Genomic DNA, 20392 nt, shown 5'->3' on the forward strand with positions numbered 1-20392 from the left:
CAGGGAAGAACTTAACATATCTTTTTAGTCATAGGGCTGCCTTTCGCACAGATTTCCCGTCTTTCTGTTTGAATTTATGGATTTGTGAGACTGTATTATGAGCTATCCCCCTTTGTGAGAATTCCTCGATAAACTCGTCAAACACCTCCTCCATAGACTCAAAGTCTCTTTGCTCCACAGAGTCAAACCAAGTAGCAGTGTTATCCTCTAGGGTTAATCCAAACCCTTCAAATTGGGTAGGGAAATCTAACACCTCTTCCGCTCTAATTACACGCACAAAGGCGGTTGCATGATCCCTATGATCTCTGTTTTTCGTATATTTCTTGTTTACCCATTTGTGCACTTGAGAAGGTCTAATTCTATGATGGTCTAAAAATCTCATCATTGGATCTCCTCGTCCCATTCTATATGTCTCCTCTGTTCTTCTGTAGTAGGCTGGTTCCTCTCCCAGTGATGCTCCTAAGCCGTAATTTCTAACAGTTCTTGCAAGAGATGGTTCATATATTCGAGCTCGTTCTATGGGTGGTCTTCCAGGCTCTATTGACCCTTGAGTTTTTGGCTTACTCTCTCCTTGATACCTTGAATAGAGTGGTGGTTCTTGTAAATCCTTTAGCCCTCGTGCGGCTTGATAACCTTCTCGATTTCGGTCTTGTTCTCCAATGATTCCCTTGTGCGGATGTTTGGTGAATGAGAGAGTACGAGAGCTTAGAAAGGATCTTTATCTTCTCAAGAAAGTGTTTGAAGAGGAAGGGTATATTATAATGAAAGGCATGTTTGTCTTATCTGTGAATCTTCCTGAAGGAACAACTAGAGATGTACATGATGACATAACAAAAACATGGGATAATAACTGGCATTTGCTAAACAAAGAGTTTGAAGATGAGCTCTTATCCAGTGATCAATGGTCTATCTTGAGAGGGAAATATGTTCTATGTCTGGGATGGTAATTACTGTACTGCATCTTGGTTAGAAAGCATAAGAGAGGTTGCATGCAATGACAAAAAAAAAAAAGTAAGAGTTTTAGCACAATTCATTGTTCCTACTCTGCAGGACGAGATGAAATTGATTGCTGCTCTTCAAAGACTAAACATGTAAGTATAGTCTTCTGTTCTTAATTTTTTTGTTTTCTCTAACTTTGTAGAATAGAGATATATGGATGTTTTAAACTTTTGTTGGTTTTGTAGAATGAATGAGGAAGAAATTATCAAGACAAATCTTAAGGACTACTTGTATCACACAAGTACAATTTGCTCCTTGGATGCATCCCAATTCATTGATAATTTCACTCAGGCGGAGAAGATGTCAATTGAGAAAGCAAGGGCAAGAGAGGCATAAATAGGGAAGAGGGTGTGGTATCCTTTGACACAAGCTATTCTTGGTCCCATGGTCTATGGGGTACGTTGAGAAACATCCTTTATATCATTAAGTTATTTGGTTTTTTGGTAGCTTTGCTCAAAAAAATATAAATTTGTGTCTAGAATAAATGGAGATCTAATTTGGAGGCTGCTTTTAAGAAGATATCTCCTGATTTATCAAAAGATGAGCAAACTAAGGTAGAAAACCAAGCACAGAAGACTGTGGTGAAGTCTTACAATAGAAGAATGACTCGGGTGAGTACTTTTGTACTTGTATAAAGCTAGAATGATAGACATTGATTTTATTCATTGAGTTTTTTGCCACTGTAGAACTTGTCTATTGTCAATCCTGCTAATGGTGAAAATGGTTTCAAATCTTGTGGAAGCTTCCATTCAAGGATGAAAGATTCAAGATTACAATAGAGAAGCTATACTCCATCTTTAGTGCTGCATGTTCTAAAGATCTTAAGCTTGCAAAGTTAAAAATGTTGGGGACAGATGAGAACTTTCATCAGAGCTATGGAATGCCATTGGGTGATCACTATTATATCCCTTGGTTAGCTAAGGAAGTTTGGATGGATCAAGTCATGGAGGATGCATCAAGACTTTTGCAGCAGATTTTAGATTCTACTCATGGAGCAAGTAAGGTTGTGTTGCCCGAGGATGTTCACTTACAGTTGTATTTTGAGGATATTGTGAGTAGATATAGAGGATTTCTTTTCTATGATTTTCAAAAGGAGATGAATGTGGCTACTAGTCCTGCAAACCATGTGGACTTGAAAATTCTTCAAGGCGCTTGGTATATAGGTATATCCATTATTTTTTTCTTTGCTAGATGATTGTTATTATGTATGTCTCATTTTTTTCTTTATTAGATGATTTTTATTATGTATGTCTCATTTTTTTCATTTATATATGTAGCTCCTCTTGGGGTTTCCTTGTGCCAGGTTCTTGATGCATCTTATCGCCATCAAGAAGATCACTTGTTTTCCTGAAATATGAAAGGCTTGGACAATTATGTCACCCCCTACCTATAGCATGTACACATCTACTATCTTTCAAGAGAGAAATGATCCCAATAGAGCTTTTCTCCTCACAGATTGGGAGCGTAAGCATTGTCCCTGGTGGATTGATATGAAGAAAGGTGAATGCTTGGAAGAGGAGAAGGGGATTTACCTTCGTCATTTGAAGGGAGAGTGCAAGTCACTCTGGCTCATCAGGGGAGATGACCGAGGAACAAAGAAAGAAGATGGAGGTAGAGTTAAAAGCTCTTAAAGACAAAGAAGAGAAAGAGAGGGAAGCTCTAGGCAAGAATCGTGTTCGTCCACCATCAAGCAAGGGAGGCGTACCCATCAAAGGTAAGTGTTCATAGAGTGGGTTATTGCCATGGTGTTTAAATAATTATTATGTGTTTTTAATTTCAAAAAGTTCATAGAGTGGTTTGATTGATATAACTTTTTTTCATGGTTTGTTTGGTATTCATAGACACAAGAAATTTGGCCAGTCCTCTAGCACATAAGAATGTAGGGAAGGGAGTATTGCTTCATACTACTCTTGCTATTTTTCATGGTTTGTTTGGTATTCATAGACACAAGAAATTTGGCCAGTCCTCTAGCACATAAGAATGTAGGGAAGGGAGTATTGCTTCATACTACTCTTGCTAGTTTTAATTTTATCAAGAAACAAGGGAAAATCAAGCGATCAAAGGTTTGGAATTATGATTAAATTGATCTTGGAAAGGAATCCTCAACACGGAATTTCAAAGATGGTTTTGTGGTGATGAGGGATTTCTATGTTGGTTTGGGTGGTGGTCCAAAGACACGAAATGCAAAGCCTAGTACTTGGAGTGTCGATCTTAGTGTCATTGATCTTCCTACTAGTAAGAATATTTCAAGTTTACTTCTTCGCTATTTGGTATTTCATATTTTTGTACCTCAAAGAATGTTGATAGAAAGTTAGGAAACTTTACTTGCAGGTGGGGAGGTGGTTGGTTTTGATGGCATTCCTTCATGGAATGTTCTCACAGATGATCATATAAAGTTTTCACTAGTGGTAGCATCTACAGTGATGGATGACATGGGGTGGGTGCTTGTTCTTTGCCCTAGCACCTCCCTTGTTCGAGTGGAGCGCATGGCTATACATGCAGGCCTACAATTAAGCTTTAGGTGGATTTTGGAGAGCTCCGAGCCATTTTCTTCCATGACTAGACATGGCCACACACAAAAGGTAAAGCATCATTCTTTATAAAATTTTGATAATTTGATGTTGTATATACTCTTTTATTTCTCACTATGTTTATTGGACACTATTCTAAGTGTTCTTTCTATGCCTTGTATAGATGGGTGTGTTTTATGCTGTGGCATTTCATAAGGTTGGTATGGATCCTCCATTTGAACATGTGAGTGCTCAAAAGGTAAGTGACACTTGTTTCTTATATAATACACGAATGTTCTCACTTACTACTCAAGGTACTTGTTTTCATGTCATATAATGCTAGACTCTATCGTGTCCATGCGGAGGTTGGAGAAGTAATGCAGCAAGATCTCTCAATGGAGGTTATAGGTCACTACTTGCCATCTTCTAGTCGAGCGAGGTGTAATGGCAAGAGTGGAGGGTGGCGAGGCACTCTAGAGAATAGTACCTCTCATATGCTTTTGTTTGTGGAGGCATTATGTCCTAGAGAAGGTACTGTTATAGAGCTTGGTAGTGGTACAGGGCCTGTATTTAAGGCAGATATGCACACTGGTCGTGGTTGCTTGGTTGTGGAGAGTGACCAGGAGATATGTGAGGGAAATTGATCTCCCCTCATGCAAAAGAACAATGGAACACCAAATGTCTTTGAGCTTGGAAACAATGATAGTAACCCTGATGATGAAGGGGTTGCTCTTGTGGTTCATGATACTCCCTCAGACTAGTAAGTATACAATATTACTCTTTTTCCATCTCTTTGTAGCTGCATTTTAATTGGATCTTACATCATGACAATCTATAGTGAGCTACCTTGTTACGCAGAGGCACAAGCCAAGCTCATGACGATCACCTCCCTATACGAGCAACCATTAGTGCAAGAGAGGCATAGACATAGGTGTATTTTCATTGATGACCAAGCACATTCTGATTAGTCGGTGGAATGGATTTTATTTTGTCTTTAGAGAACTTTTATTTTGGATTTGGATTTTATTTTGTGTCTGGAATTGAACATGAATCTTGTGCTTGAGACCTTATGCTCGAAGCTTGTGACTAGGATTTATGTTTAGAAGTCTTGATTATGTCTTTTAGTTAGTTGGAGATTCTTGAATATGCTTTTAAGTAATGAGAATCTTGATTATGTAGATATTATGGGAATTTTTATTATGTTCTAGTCATTAAACTAGAACCAATTAAACCAAACTTAACGGGCACTGCAATAATATTATGTTTAACGAGTAGGACTTGGCTCTAAGTGGAAAGTTTTGAAAGGTCTTTTGTGCTTGAATATCTAGATAGGGTTTTATGCTCATGTTTATATCATGATGTTAGTCAAGAAAATAATACTTTGGGTAATTAGAGTCTATTATGGGATCGTGGATTTTGTTCTAGCCAATAGAATCTTGGGTAAGTCTTGAAAGGTATTGTGTGCTTGAATATCTTCATAGGTCATGCTTATTTAATGATTCATAGTAAAGAAACTAATGCTTTAGAATGCTTTAGGTAATGAGAGTCTAAATTAGGTCTATATTATGGCATTCTCGATTATGTTGTAGCCAATATAATCTTGGGTAAGTCTTCAAAGGTCTTGTGTGCTTGAATATCTTGATATGCTTTTATGCTCATGTTAATATCATGGTGTCTAGTGAAGAAACTAACACTTTTAAATCCCATCCTCATGATCAACACTTTAAAGGTCTTGTGTGGTTGAATATCTTGATATGATTTTATTCTTATGTTAATATCATGGTGTGTAGTGAAGAAAATAACACTTTTAAATATCATCCTCATGGTCAACACTCAAGCAGAGCATAGCAAAGCTACAAGATATAAACATCAACATGAACTAACATTTTTATGAGTTTTCAATAAGTCTGCATATATCTCATATGGAAATACACATTAATACATCGCCTTCTAATTCCTCTCATGAACTTCTCTTTCTCGTGCTGATCGTGCATTTGCGCTCGCAGAATTGACGTGTCCCTCCATATCCTGAAGGTTAACCCTCTCTAACTTAATCAACTTCATTTGCTTCTTTTGCACTAGCACATTGTAAATTTGATCCTTCCAAAAAGGGAAGTTAGAGCCATCCAATTTATCAATTTGAATAAAGAGTTCTTTGACAAAGATGACATAACTAGAACTTAGTAAACAAGCCTCAAGCAAGGATAACTAGCACATGGGGGGAATTTGGTAGAAAAATTATACTCTAAACATCCAAAAGAAATAAAAGTCCAATGCACTACTAGATACAAGGGCCATACCATTAGGTATACTAGCTACAATACGCTACTCAAAAAGGTTTGTGGCTTTGTCATATGCCTTGAAATAAGCCTCAGTATCATATCACTGGGATGAGCCCCAATATACATTATGGTATCAACGGTGGTAAAGGCCACAATAATACTATGGATTATACTGACGCATGTACCGTCAACCAAATCTACAATTCTTTTGGGGCAGAATACACTATCCCTTGTTGCAATAGGAACATAGCAATTGCAGTGTTGTTGTTGTAATAGGAACACAACAATTGCACTGTTGTTTCTGCAACAAGGGACAATGCCCTCGGCCCCAAAAAAATCAAGTACATGTTTTCACATGTACTGTAGTGGTTTTCAAGACATGTATTTGCACACTAGTACATGACCTGCAACCAAAAAGACATGTTACACTTCATAATTTTTAAAGACCAATGAACAATGTAATAACTAAAAAACATAAGTATAATCAAAAGACAAGTATAATCAAAACATTCCAAAATGTATGGAGTGACCAATCATAATATAAAATACATCATATACAATACAATCTTTATCTTCATGAATTGTGATACAAAAAATATAGCAGTACACTACCATATACACATGACTCTCTATAATTCAACAATCTGCAATCTTGGAGAAAAACCTTAACAACGTAGAATCACATGTATCAAGTCAAACAATGAAAAATACTTTTTAGAACAAAAAATAAACTCCAAAACTAATGTGGAAACTCACCTCAAGGTAGATTCTCCTCCATGCGCGTCAATGGATGACCCACTACCAACTCCCACAACAAACACTCAAAACATGAGATGAAGAAACATGAAGTATTTTAAAAAATAAAATGCATTCAATCAAGGAATATATACAAACGCATGATGCATTGTATTGTAACCACTATTACCAAGATGTGACACACCCAAGGATGACCCACTACCAACTCCCTTTGCTGATGGTATCTATCTAGAGTCTCTTGTTTCTATTAGTGAATGAATCGCACTCATGAGCATCCAACCATATGGGCTTTGCTCTACCTTCTTTATAGGCATCATGAACCTCCGAACATCAATGTGACATGGTCTCACATGCAATGTGTTGAATCCACTCTGTGCTGACAATGGAGTGTTCAAGTTTTGACCAATACTTACAATGGATTTCCTTTATAATAAAATTCTTGCGTGATCCTTGTCTTGCTGACTCTACTTCACCATGAAGGAGTGACCAAACTGCAATGTGCAAATCTATCGTATATGTTGTCTCATGGCCGTTCTAGTTGCATTCATCACCAAGAATCCATTTTGTACACAATATAGCTTGGAGTCATTGTGATCATGTGCATCCCAAGGCATGCATGGAATACCTAGAGGAGTACCAGTATGTGAAGGACTCTATCAAGGAGTCCATGATGGTGCATTTATTGCACTACCCCCACAACAACCACCTCCTCCTCCAAACGCACTCATAGACCCTATTTGGAACCTCCTCTACTAGAGCACAATCTCAAATCATCTCAACTCAAATAAGATGGTCCTACATTACCCTGTGCTCTCGATTGTTGCCTTGCACATTGACCATTAGTGGAGCTACTTGGGGAAGCTACTATATTTCTTAATCGATCTATTCATCCATATCTTTTGTCTGACTATCTTTGTGTGTGTGCCTTTTACTAGCAAGGGCTATAGCCAAGGTTGAATAACCTAGTACTAGACTACACCACTATCTATCACCAAGCGATTGCTCAGGCCTAGCATATGGAAATCATGGTGAGATAGCTCTAAAGAAAGTATCAACCATGGAGGGCAACATAGAGGAAAGGTAAAGAAAAGAATCCAAGAAAGGAGAAGGTCAACATAACCCAAGAAAAGACAAGAAGTAGAGGATTGGATAGAGTCAAATTTGACTCGGATGATCAGTCAAAGCTTGAAGAGGTAGAAGAAATGCAGAAGCCCAGGGAGAGAGAGGCCAGGGACACCAAGAGTGGACCTGGCAGCACACCAAGTGGCCAAAGATCTCAAGCTAAAGATGCCAAAGTACAAGGGTAAGCAAGGGAGTGACCCTCAAGTGCACTTGCAGACCTTTGAGAGCTGGGCTAGTCTTAGAGACTTACCCAAAATGGAATGGAGGGTGTGATTCCCTCAGAGGTAGAGGGGGATAGCCCAGATCTAGTATTTCAACTACCCACCAGAACATTTATCCGCATACTAGGAAATGCCTAAAGCCTTTGTACATAGATTCAAATGGAGTAAGAGCTCCTCATCCAACTGGGGAAGATTAAAAAAATAAAACCAATGTCAGACAATTTGATGAAGAGATAAAATACCTAGCAAGGCAGTTATTGTCCCCACCAGGAAATAAGAGCCTCAACAAGTGGTTTGTAACATTTAATGCACTACTAACTTGTGTGTAGTAGAAATTGATAACATAGTGAGCATTTCATTAAGAACAAGTTCCTAATGAACATAGAGAGTGTACTTAATTTAGAAAGCAACATAACAATTTACACCTAACTAATTTGGGATTGAAAATACTTGAAAAGAGACAATAATAGAACAATTGACAATAGTTGAGGACCGGATTTACATGGAGCCGGCGGTCCCCCCTCCTTAAAGGTTTTGTATTATAGCTTCTCCCATCAAAGGAGACTTTTGTACAATACAATTCTTGTGTTCCTTGACAAAACTCGTTGGTGCAAAGAAGATGGAAGCTTCATGCACCAAATTATGCTTGAAAATCACACCTAGTGTTCCTAGCCTCAATAACAAGACCTCACACACCTTCAAATATGGTGAGAGCTAGTAGGGAATGAGGATAGATTGAGAGGAAGAAGAGGTATCTTACAAAAAAGAAGTATTCTCCTCACATAATCATTCTAATAGAATAGCTTAGTAATTAGCATGGTAGAGGAGATGAGCATGCCATTGAAGCTTGTGGATTTGCATTCCATAGCCAAGAGTTGTTGGTGTAGGCCTCTACTTCTGAATGTGTAGAGAAGGAGATGGAGTTCTTCTCGCACACGAGCTGTGTGTGTGTAGCATTTTTCTAGAGTAAAATGCAGCCCCTTCTCTCATCTTCGTTGATCCCTCTTGCTAAATGCTCATCTTGGCCTCCCATTGGCTCCTGTAAAGCTTAGCCAATCACAAATTAGAAGCATTGTTGATAGCCTTTTGAAAAGTGTCCCCTTTTCCCCTTTTGTGAGAGCTTTAGATATTTAAATAATTCTTCTAAACTCTCATTGGACCTTTTTGTCTTCTGGCCAATAGGAATTAGGCAAGCCATTGGGTTGTTGGATGCTCATTGGACCCCTTGGTAGACTATCCAATAGTCTTCTAGGGAGCTTAATTTCTATTGGTTCTTTTATCAAGAATTTTTAAATTGATTAGACTAAATTTACTCTAGACTAATTCTCATTGGCCCACCTCTATGGCCATCCAATAAGATTTGAGGGGAGGTTGGGGGCAACTGGCCTAGGAGCTTGACATGTGTCCAACATTCCCATTGTGTAAAGGGGGAGCCTTGGAGTGTGTGTGTGTGTGTTATCCTCTCATCACCTACAATATGGGCTTGCCCCCTCCTTACTAGGGATGTTGGAAGACTTTTTAGTCTTCTTATGACCATCCAATTTCCCTATGCTTTGGCCATCGGATAAAAGATTTGATTTTTGGAACCTTAGCCTATGGAAGTCTTAATGAAGCTGAGCCTTATGTCTTTTAAGCCCCATTGAAGCACATTTTTCTTTTGCAGGCTATCCCCCTTTGGATCCCTATTTTTCCTTGTTTGGATCCCTGACAGAGCCTGGAGGTCTGCAGCCTTACCAATATTCTAGCTTTTACTCTCCTGGTACTTCCCCATATTAAATGACCAGTTTAACATGAAAAAATCACTTGAGAGTATTAGATGTTAGTTTTTATGACATTACCGCTCTCTTGAGATCATAGTCGTCCTCAACTATGAGGTAGAGAAGATAAAGCCTAGTCATTAGTTCATTTGCTAGCGGGTAGAGGATCCCTATTTTACCCTACCCCATCATTCCAGAATGGATGACTAGTCCATTTGGTGCTTGAGAGCCTTAGCTGCCACAAGCATGTCTGCACATTAGTCCGTATCAATCTCCCTTAGTAGAATGACAAGCTCTACTTGGTGTTTGGGAGGCATCGTCTCCACAAACATGATCTTAAACATGCATACTCATTAACATGTGCGCACAATAAAGAAAAAGAGAGTCTTATAAGAAAAAAACTTTGTTCATTTATACATATTTACGTTTGCTTACTCTAGGGAACCATTGTAAGCATTCACAAGGTTTAGGTTAACCTTTAATTGTATTCCTTGCATCCATCTAGCATCTTCAAAATGATAGTTTTTGAAATTGATAAGATATCGTTGGATAGTCTTATCGCCTCGTAATACCTTGTCTTCATGTTGGAGAATGGTCTCGGGCTGCAACACCTCTTCTTGGTCCTCGATCTACGGCGAGTCTTCAATAATTGCTTCTTGAGGTGGCTCTCCTTTGTAAGGCTTTAGTAGGCTCACGTGGAAAGCATTGTGTATGAGCCAATGGTTGGGCAACTTGAGTTGGTAGGACATCTGATTGATTGGTTAAGAATCTGGAAAGGACCATAGTACTTTTTTGCTAACTTAGCATAGTACTTCTGGTGTCTTGTAGTATTCTTGCCCGTTGTGTGCCTTAATCGAGCCTTGGGAATCTTAAGCAAGACCCAATCATTTTGTTTAAAGGCTAGGGCTCTTTTGTGATTATCAACAGTAGCCTTTTGCCTTTGCTAAGAGATGGATATAGCATCCTTAATCTTTTGGAAATATTGTTACAGGTCTCGGCTATATTCATCTGTAGCAAAGATCTTCCCATGTACCTTGAGTAGCAGGGGACTTTTTGATCTTCACTCAATCACCTCAAAAGGTGCTTTTCCAATGGAATTATGTATAGTGTTATTGTTAGCATAATCCAAGGGTAAGTACTTCTCCCATAGGACTTTGGATCTACTTTTGTGACATAAGCTTTTAGTAGATCAAGAATTATTAGGTTAGCTATTTCACTCTGGCCATCCATTTGAAGATGATAGGCCGAAGAGAAGTTTAGCCTTAAACCTAAATTCTCAAAGAGACTCTTCCAAAAGTTACTGGTCATTCTAGGATCTCTATCCGACACTATGGACATTGGCAAGACGTGGTACTTGAAGATTCGTGATATAAAGAGGGTTGCCATTTTGTGGGCCTTGATAGTCTTTTTGACAGGTATAAAATATGCTTGTTTGATAAACATGTCTACTATTGTCCATCTTCCCATATTCCCATGGATAGACTTGGGCAAACCAAAGATAAAATCCATGGATGTGCTCTCCCATGGTGAATTAGGGATCGGAAATGGTTGAAGAAATCCAGGTTGCTTCCCCCTATCAAACTAAGAGATAAGATTCTCTTTAAACTTTTTGAAAGCATTGTTATCCTTGGTGGACCATGCATACCTAATTTTTTTCTTTGTTAGATCATATAATGGTCCCGCGATTTGTGAGAACTTTTCTATGAAGCATCCATAGTATGCACACATACCATAAAGCTTCTTAGTTCATGCAAATTCCTTGGGTTAGGCCATCCTTTTGTTACTTCTAGGTTTGATGGATCCATTTGGATGCCATCTTGAGAGATAATGTGACCTAAATACTGAATTTCTTGTAAGTTAAATTCATTTTTCTTTCGATTAATATAAAGTTTATTCTCTCATAAAACTTGAAATATTACCTGGAGGTGTTGCTTGTATTTGTCGAATGAATTAGAGTAGATGATTATATTATCAAAGAAAACTCCAGTAAAGGTTTGGTGAGGCTTGAATAGATTCTCCATCAAGCGGTTAAATGTGTCTTGTGCATTGTTCAAGCCAAAAGGCATAACAAGGTACTCGTAAAGACCAAACATACCGCAAAATGCGGTCTTTACAATGTCTTGATCAACTATCCTTATTTGATGGTTGCCACTTTTTAGGTCAATCCTACTGAAGTAGGTCAACCCTTGTAGCTTATCAAATAGATCTTCTACCCGTGGAACAGGAAACCTATTCTTGATAGTGATCCTATTTAGTGCTCTATAGTTGATACACATACAATATGGGCCGTCTTTCTTTTTCACTAATAACACTGGTGAAAAAAATGGAGATGAGCGAGGCCTAACCATGCCCTTCTCAACTAACTCCTGCACTTGACACATAATCTCCTCTTGTTGAGCTTGGGAAACTCTATAAGGAGGTTTATTAGGCGGTGAAATTACTGGAAGAAGTTCAATTGCATGGTCGTCATTGCCTCATTTGGGAGGTAGTTCACAAGGGATATCATCAATAAAAACATCTTGGAATCCCTTGAGGAAATTGGATAGTTCTAATTCCTTTTGATTATTTATATTTTCTTTTGCTAAATCATTAGGTTAATTTTGAGAATCTTTCTAAAAAATCATGTACACGGAAATAGAGCTCTTTATTGACTTATTGAAAGCTTGCTTATGTACAAGAGGTATGGTACTACCCAACTCCTTAGCATATATGTACATATCCTTTTCCCTAAACCTAAAGTAGATTTGCCTTTCAGGGAATTTAACATTGGCAGTTATGCAATCAAACCATGGTGCCCCTAGGATTACATCCTCATGCTTGAGAGGAGAGATAAAGAAATCCTCCTTGTCCACATAGCTTTGGACATGGAATCTCAATTTCCCAATTCAGCGAGTGACCGAAGCTTCTTGCCCCTCGAAAGCACCATCGACAGGTAGGACATCTCCCATCTCATAGGCTTGGATGCCTAGCTTGGTGGCAAACTTTGTGGATATGAAATTGTGAGTAGAACCAGGGTCAAAGAGAATAAAAGCATCATGTTCTCTTACCTTTCCCCAAGCATGGCATATAGGAGATCCTTTGTGATGAGCATCCTCTTCTTGAATTTCGACCAAGGTAGCTTTAGGAGGCTCATTACGTGTATTTTTGTTGGGGCAAGCACGATAGGCTTGCTCCCCACACTTGAAACAACGGTTATCTTTCCGGTTATCTTTTCTTTAACTCTCTATCTCTTCAAGAGAGAGTTTATTTTTGCCTTTATAAGCTCCCTTCTCCTTAGCTTTGTTGTTGTTGGCATTGCCTTTGGGAGACTTTTGGACATTGTCCTTCGCCTTAGGCTCATTACGGTCCTTGTTTTCCATGGGCTTAAGATTTCTCTTAGACCCTTGTTGGAAATTGATTAGTGAAGCCACCATGGTATGTTGTATGACTGCACATATGGTGCATGGCCTTTGGGAGTTAACATACTCTGCCATATCCTCAGTTACACCCACATAAAATTGTTGTTTTTTCTCTCCAAAATCCATATTTTTGAAGATAGTGGCTTTGAGATGTAAATCCCAAAACTTGTCTACATATTTGTGAATAGATTTGCAGGGAGAGAGCGTCAAGATTCTCCATTCAGTGATTACTTTGTCTTTGGCATTGGTAGCCAATAACTGCTTCATGATGGAAGCTCCTAAAGCTTTCCACGTTCGTGGAGTTTCATCGTTTGCTCGTAGGCTAGACCACCATTGCATGGTAGACTTTTGAAAATGCATAGCTACATGACGTAGCTTAGAGGACTCCATGAAGCCCTCATCTCCAAACTCTGTATTGAATTGTTGGGGATAAAGGACCAAGACTTTGTCCATAGCACCAAAAGTGCCATCGTAGGTAAGGAAAGAGATGTTTCCTCCCTCTTTGAACTTTTTGAGCTTAGATGACTCTTCCAGGCGACATAGGATTTCCTATGGTGTCTTCTTTTAGGTGATTCAAGAGCTGCACCATCCCTTTCTTTAGAAGAGGAAGAGTATGAGGATGATGGAGAAGAGGGTGACCTCTTTCTTTCCTTTTTCTTCCCTTGTACCTCCTTGTCTGTACCATCACTTTCTTCCCTTGTACCTCCTTGTCTGTACCATCACTTTCTTCAGAAGAGTAAGAAGATGAAAAAGATGGAGAAGAGGGTGACCTCTTTCTCACCTTTTTCTTCTCTTGTTTTCTCTCGTCCCTCTTTGAACTATGGTGTAGAGAAGTATGCGATGGTCTTCTTCATTTAGGGGGTGTTGGAGAGCGTTTTGCCCGCCGTCTTCATGGAGCCATCTCTGACAAGGTGGCAAGAGACTCACTTCTTTCTCGTTCTTTTGGTGGGGGCTCTACCGTTGAAACTTGAGTTCTCCTTTGGGAAGGAGATGCTTCATTGAGTAGTAGATTTTTGAGCCCTTCGTACGAATCCCCTTCTTCTTCCCTTATTGGAGAGAGTCCTCTTTTGGAAGTCTCTCTAGGAGGCTTCCTAGGTTCTCTCTCTTCTTGGTGGGTAGTTTGGAGAATACCATGGGTGCACAATTGCTGTATCACTTCACCTTGGAGGGATGGGTTGCCCAGGGCTTGTTGTAGCCTAGAAACAAGATAGTTTACAAGCATAGGGGCATCATTAGTTGCTCTTTCATTAGCAAAATCAAAGCTATCAACATTCATTTCAATCTCTTTTCCTTTGTCATCCATACTAGCAAATTTTAGGTGTAAACTTTTACTTGTACTTTGGCACTTCAAGCCCCCAAGCCCTAGTTGCTACTCCTCTTTACCTTCAAAGATAAGTACTCAAGCATCTATACCCATGGCTTGAATATTATTAGTTGCAAGAAATAGAAGAGAGGGTTCAACAGAGCGAAGAGAGCACCGGTTTCTGTCAAGCTTCTAATAGCTCAATAATGGTTAAGCCATAAGCAAGCCCCATAAGGCTCCATTAGTAAGAACATAGCTCTCAACGGTGTCCCCCGTTAACTGCATACAATAGGCGTGCTTCAAGGATGAAAAATCCCTATTCTACTTACTCTTTTGCAATTAATAACACCAAACATTTGTAGCAAGCTTGAGGACCTCTCTTCTTGAGCGAGAAAAGAAAAACCAATAGCTCTAATACCAATGTAACATTTAATGCACTAGTAACTTGTGTGTAGTGGAAATTGATAACCTAGTGAGCATTTCATTAAGAACAAGTTCCTAATAAGCACAGAAAGAGTACTTAATTGAGAAAACAACATAGCAATTTACACCTAGCTAGTTTGGCATTGAAATACTTGAAAAGAGAGAGAAATAGAACAATTGACAACAGTTGAGGACCGGATTTACATGGAGCAGGGCCCCCCTCTATAAAGGCTTTGTCTTATAGCTTCTCCGATCAAAGGAGACTTTTGTACAATACAATTCTTGTGTTCCTTGACAAAACTCGTTGGTGCAATGAATATGGAAGCTTCATACACCAAATTATGCTTGAAAATCACACCTAGTGTCCCTAGCCTTAGTCCCAAAACCTCACACCTTCAAAAATGGTGAGAGCCAGTAAGGAATGAGGATAGATTGAGAGGAAGAACACGTATCTTACGGGAAAGAAGTATTCTCCTCACATAATTACTCTAATAGCATAGCTTAGATTAGTAATTAGCATGGTAGAGGAGATGAGCATGCCATTGAAGCGTGGCTCTTGGTTGGATTTGTATTCCATAGCCAAGAGTTGTTGGTGTAGGCCTCTACTTCTCAATGCTTGGAGAAGGAGATGGAGATCTTCTTGCACACATAAGTTGTGTGTGTGTGTGTGTGTAGCATTTTGTTAGAGTAAAATGCATCCCCATCTCTCATCTTGGTCGACCCCTCTTGCTAAATGCTCATGCTTGCCTCCAATTGGCTCTTGTAAAGCTTAGCCAATCATAAATTAGAAGCATCCTTGATAGCCTTTTGACAAGTGTACCCCTTTCCCCTTTTCTGAGAGCTGTAGGTATTTAAATAATTCATCTAAACTCTCATTGGACCTTTTTATCTTGTGGCCTATAGGAATTAGGCAAGCCATTAGGCTGTTGGATGCCCATTGGACCCCTTGGTAGATTTTCCAATAGTCTTCTAGGGAGCTTAATTTCTATTGGTTTTTTTATAAACAATTTTTAAATTGATTAGACTAAATTTACTCTAGCCTAATTCTCATTGGTCCACCTCTATGGCCATCCATTTGAGGGGAGGTTGGGGGCAACTGGCCTAGGAGCTTGACATGTGTCCAAGATTCCCTTTGTGTAAAGTGGGAGCCTTGGAGTGCGTGTGTGTGTTTCTCTCTCATCCCCTAAAATATGGGCTCGCCCCCTCCTTCCTAGGGATGTAGGGAGACTTTTTAGTCTTCCCATGACCATCCAATTTCCCTATGCTTTGGCCATTGGATAAAAGATTTAATTTTTGGAACCTTAGCCTATGGAAGTCTTAATGGAGCTGAATCTTAGGTCCTTTAATCTTCATTGAAGCACATTGCTCTTTTGCAGGCTATCCCCCTTTGGATCCCTATTTTCCCTCCTTTAGATCCTCAACAGAGACGAGTCTGCAGCCTTACCAATTTTCTAGCTTTTACTCTCCTGGTACTTCCCCATATTAAATAATAAGTTTACCAAGAGAAAATCATTTGGGAGTATTAGATATTAGTTTTTATGACATGGTTTCTCAATTAAACAACACTAAAGGGTGTGGCAAAGTCAGAGATCACGAACCCCATGTAGATGTTTCACAAACTAGTACAAAGAGCGATGAAGATGGATTGAAAGGGAGACAAGAAGGCTAAGAGGAAAACTAGCTTAAGCGAGTCCAACAAATCTGAAGATATTAGTAGTTTAGAGAAAAAGCTAGTCAACAAACAAGCCAGACAAGAGACTGGGAGAACACGTTGAAGCAGCTCAACAAAAAGATACAAGAACTCTCTAGTGTAAGGAGTAAGATTCTAGTTAAGGATGAGGTTTGGTGCAGTCATTGTAAGGAGGATACCCATATGATGATTGAATGTATCAAATGTGACTAATGTGAGAAAAAAGGGTAGCCCTAGAGAGAGTGCCCATCAAACTATCTACACCAAGAATATGAGTTTCAGCTCCAAGAGCACCTCCAAATGCAACACAAAGACCCTAGCCAAGACCATGACCCAGGAGCTTCAATTGCTGGAACTGCGGTGTCGTGCCGCTTAGCTTCCATGATGGGAAAAAGAGCAAAGAAATGCAAGCTAAGATTCTTAGAAGCCTACACATTTATTGAGCAATGATCAAGGCTTGTTAACATGCCAAGATTAATGCTAAATGTATGTTAGATGCGGCTTTAAGGGGCCATAACTTATGATTTTTATGCTAAAAGTGGGTATGTCTAAGGTGACTAAAAATGGAAGTTTATGAGCTAGAACTATAGTGCTCATGGCGCTCTATGACCCTGTCTTTATGGCTCATCAATTGGAGCTACGGTGAGGAAGTTATGTTAGTTTGAAGTTTGAGTCAATTGATGATCTGTACCGGACTGGGAAACTACAGATGAGGGATCAGGGAGGAAGTTAATGCATGGGCTTTAAGTGCTCAACTTGTGGAGCACATCAGTCTTTTCAAATCAACAATCAAAGTTTTGGCTGTTGAGATATTGTCAGTTTAAGTTCAGCCGGGGGCCAGTTCTGTACCACTCCGGTCGCCTCGGTTATTGTCCCATCTGGGAGTTTTGAGGTTTATCCAAGTTTTAGAATGCAGTAGAATAAGTGCTCAAGGATAATCTTGTCTAGAATGTCATCACTTGTAGTGCATTGGTAGCTAGGTATGCTCGCTAGGAAAAAATTGAGCTCAACACTGGATTAGTAGACACAAATGCCACATTACAATGTCAAGAGATTTTTGGTTGACCTGATACTAGGTCTAGGCCTAATACAATGCTTCAACATTAATTTGGTTGATATGTGAGCATTGATTGTGGAATATGTTTGACCTAGCTACAACACAAAAGCTCTAATGCTTTTAACTAAATGTGAAGGGAATGCCTTTTGCTAAAAGTAACCACGTACGCTTGTATCTTGAAGGCAAGCGGCACCATGCATCCTTTAAATGGGCAATGGAATTCATGATGGTATTGTGAGTCATGGGATGCTAAAAATTCAAGGCAATGCCTTGGTCATATATATGCCGATTATGATGGAAATTGATGGCCGCTCCATAAACATCCAATGGCCTCCTAAGTGGAGCTTGCTGCCCAAAAACTAAAGTGGCCACCCATTAAGCAAGGCTGGTCAACACATAAAGGTGGAGTACAATTCTGTGCTAGCTAGGCAAAGTCTTGGGCAACATGTGAACCAAGTGGGCGCACCAAGGCCACCTGAATTTCAGGTAAAGGAGGGTCGCCCAAGAGAAAAGGGACGTTGGCTGCCCATGGGATGGCCGCCCATTTAATTTAATAAAGATGAAGTGTGAAGTGAAAGAAAAAAAAGGGCATGGTGATGGATCAGGCAGTGGGCTAATGCACAGGGAGGGAGAGTGGGAGTTGTAGCAGCTGCTACGGGCCTCAGATGATGGCACCCAAGGAGGGGAATGTGGCAAGCTCGCCCTGGCGCTCCATTTTGGTGCTACTCTTGTGCAGTTCAGTGATGACCAAATTTTGAACATGCCACATCATCTACTCGCTTCCCACCTAGCAATGATGGTGCCTTCGTTGCTTAGGGGGGAGGGGTTTTTTGAAAAGATGATAGTGAAGGAGAATAAGGATAGCGACGGACATAAGGGAACATAGCAAAGTCGGAGCCCTGAGGGAAAGAAGAAGCTGGAGAACACGTGCAATCGGACAAGAGACCTCCGTGAGCAAGAGAGGAAAGCCTTTTAAGAACGAGAAGTAGAGAAAAGGGATTTGGGGAGTTGGAGCTCGGCAAGGAAGGGAAGGAGAAGAAGTGAGGTGAAGGGATCTTGGGGAGTCAGATCTCGGAGAAGAATAAGGTGAAGAGGCTCTCTCAGCTTAGGAGGCTCAACAAAGAACCAAGCAAGCGAAGGAGCTCTGAGAAGAGGAGCTCTATGCTCTCTCTCTCTCTCTCTCTCTCTCTCTTTGTGTGTGTGTCGGGGGATTTGTGTTTGAAAGGTGAGCTGGGAAGGCGCAAGGCCTCTGGCTATGAGAGGAGTGAGGAAGAAAGTTGCAGCAGACACAATCAATGTAGACAAAGCTTAAAACACACAGCTTGAACCAAATTTTGAAGCTTGATTACCCAAAACGGACAATTATTAGTACCGTTGCTTAATCAAATGTTAATTGTGGAGTTTATGATCCTTACATGGTTTAATCTGAATTAATTCAATGATAATTAAGAAAATCAAACTTCAATGATGATAATAATGTCCACTTCGATGATAACAATTACTGAGTATGACGGTGCTTTCCCCTTTGCCTTAATTAGCCTGTCTAGCTTGTCTTGACAAAGTTTTTCTCCTTCGTTCTTCCTCTGCTGCTTCAAGGTCGAGAAAGAGAGCTTGATCTTCTCTTCGGCTATGGCTTTGTGAGCTTAGCTTAGGCTATAGAATTTTTTCTTAGGAGTGGTTATCGAAGATGAGAATGGCTATGTCTTTTTGGCTTCGGATTCCAATAGCTTATGGTGGTTTAAACAAAACCTAGTGCCAATTAATTTGCTACAAGAAAATAACTGATATCCTTGAATCTAGAAGTTGCACTTCAATAGCCCCCAGGATCAAATGGAAAAATAAGAAGCTGCCCAATAGTGGAGCAACATAATACCCACATGAGCATATATTTCCTGTATCAATCAACATTAAACCTTTCTGGTGTAGGTGTGCTATTCCTCGATCAAATAACATGTAACCAAAATGCATATCCACAAGTAACCATCCGTATTGAATCTGCTTTTGAAGATTCTTTGAATCTCTTGGATCAAATTCCATTAAGAGGACATAGCATTGATGGGCCCCACAATATACTAGAGCATCACCTGAAGCATAGTGTATCACACATATCCCATAAACTTCTGGCAACTTAAGCTCATTAACAATACGCCTTAAAGAGAATTGACTCCCTTTTATTGGCAACCAAACCATCATTGACGTAAGAATCATTAAAAAAAATAGCATCCAAATCCTACCATGATTGGCATATTGTCCAAGGATATGAAAAACCTTGTGCACCTATTTCAGTACCCATGGTGATTTAGCATCATCACCCCCTCTAGGTTCATAGCCATCATGAAGAACCTTGGAACAATCTAGACCTGTATCAACAGAGACATCTTTACTTGGGATCTGAGCTTGATCATGGAAATCAACTTTAGCCTGTAGATATTCATCCATAACATCCTCACAAAATCCACTCTTCAACATCAAAATTCATCAAAACTGCAGGAGTTATCTCCTCATGCAACCCATGTATAAGCATAGATGTAAAAAATCCATGGTGATATCCTGTTCACAATCAGCATGATCGAGGCAATATTCAAACTCATCAATATCATCCTCTGCTTTCTTATCTGCTTTCGTGCTACTTAGCAATCCATCATAACACTGTGAAGGTTCATCTTGCACCCCCTCTAAAGGGATACCCTCAAGCATATCCTATGTCGGCTCATCAACCTCCTGTACTTTTTCAGGTATTGTGTATATAATAGATTTATTAATACAATCATCTTCAGTAAACCTGTTGTCTTGCTCAGCTATAGTGCCGATAGACCCATTAGTAGCCTGTAGTGGCTCATCTTCTTGATAAACTTTTTGAGAACAATGCCAACG

The 20392-nt window shown here is 39.6% G+C and overlaps 1 protein-coding gene and 2 pseudogenes across 1 annotated transcript; all 3 read left to right on the forward strand.

Moving 5' to 3' along the window:
• The first annotated feature begins 761 nt into the window (after positions 1-761).
• On the forward strand, positions 762-3080 carry LOC147437215 (uncharacterized; annotated as a pseudogene).
• A 54-nt stretch (positions 3081-3134) lies between these two features.
• Positions 3135-4128, forward strand: LOC147437216 (uncharacterized). The gene is given in 5 exon segments (XM_086486119.1): positions 3135-3234; positions 3331-3581; positions 3694-3768; positions 3875-4069; positions 4072-4128. Coding segments are annotated over 5 exon segments (678 nt in total).
• Positions 4129-4162: 34 nt separating this feature from the next.
• Positions 4163-5403, forward strand: LOC147437217 (uncharacterized; annotated as a pseudogene).
• Positions 5404-20392: the final 14989 nt, after the last annotated feature.

The sequence above is a fragment of the Adiantum capillus-veneris genome, chromosome 17 (assembly GCF_014529385.1).
Source record: "Adiantum capillus-veneris isolate H3 chromosome 17, ASM1452938v2, whole genome shotgun sequence".
Lineage (NCBI taxonomy): Eukaryota > Viridiplantae > Streptophyta > Polypodiopsida > Polypodiales > Pteridaceae > Adiantum > Adiantum capillus-veneris.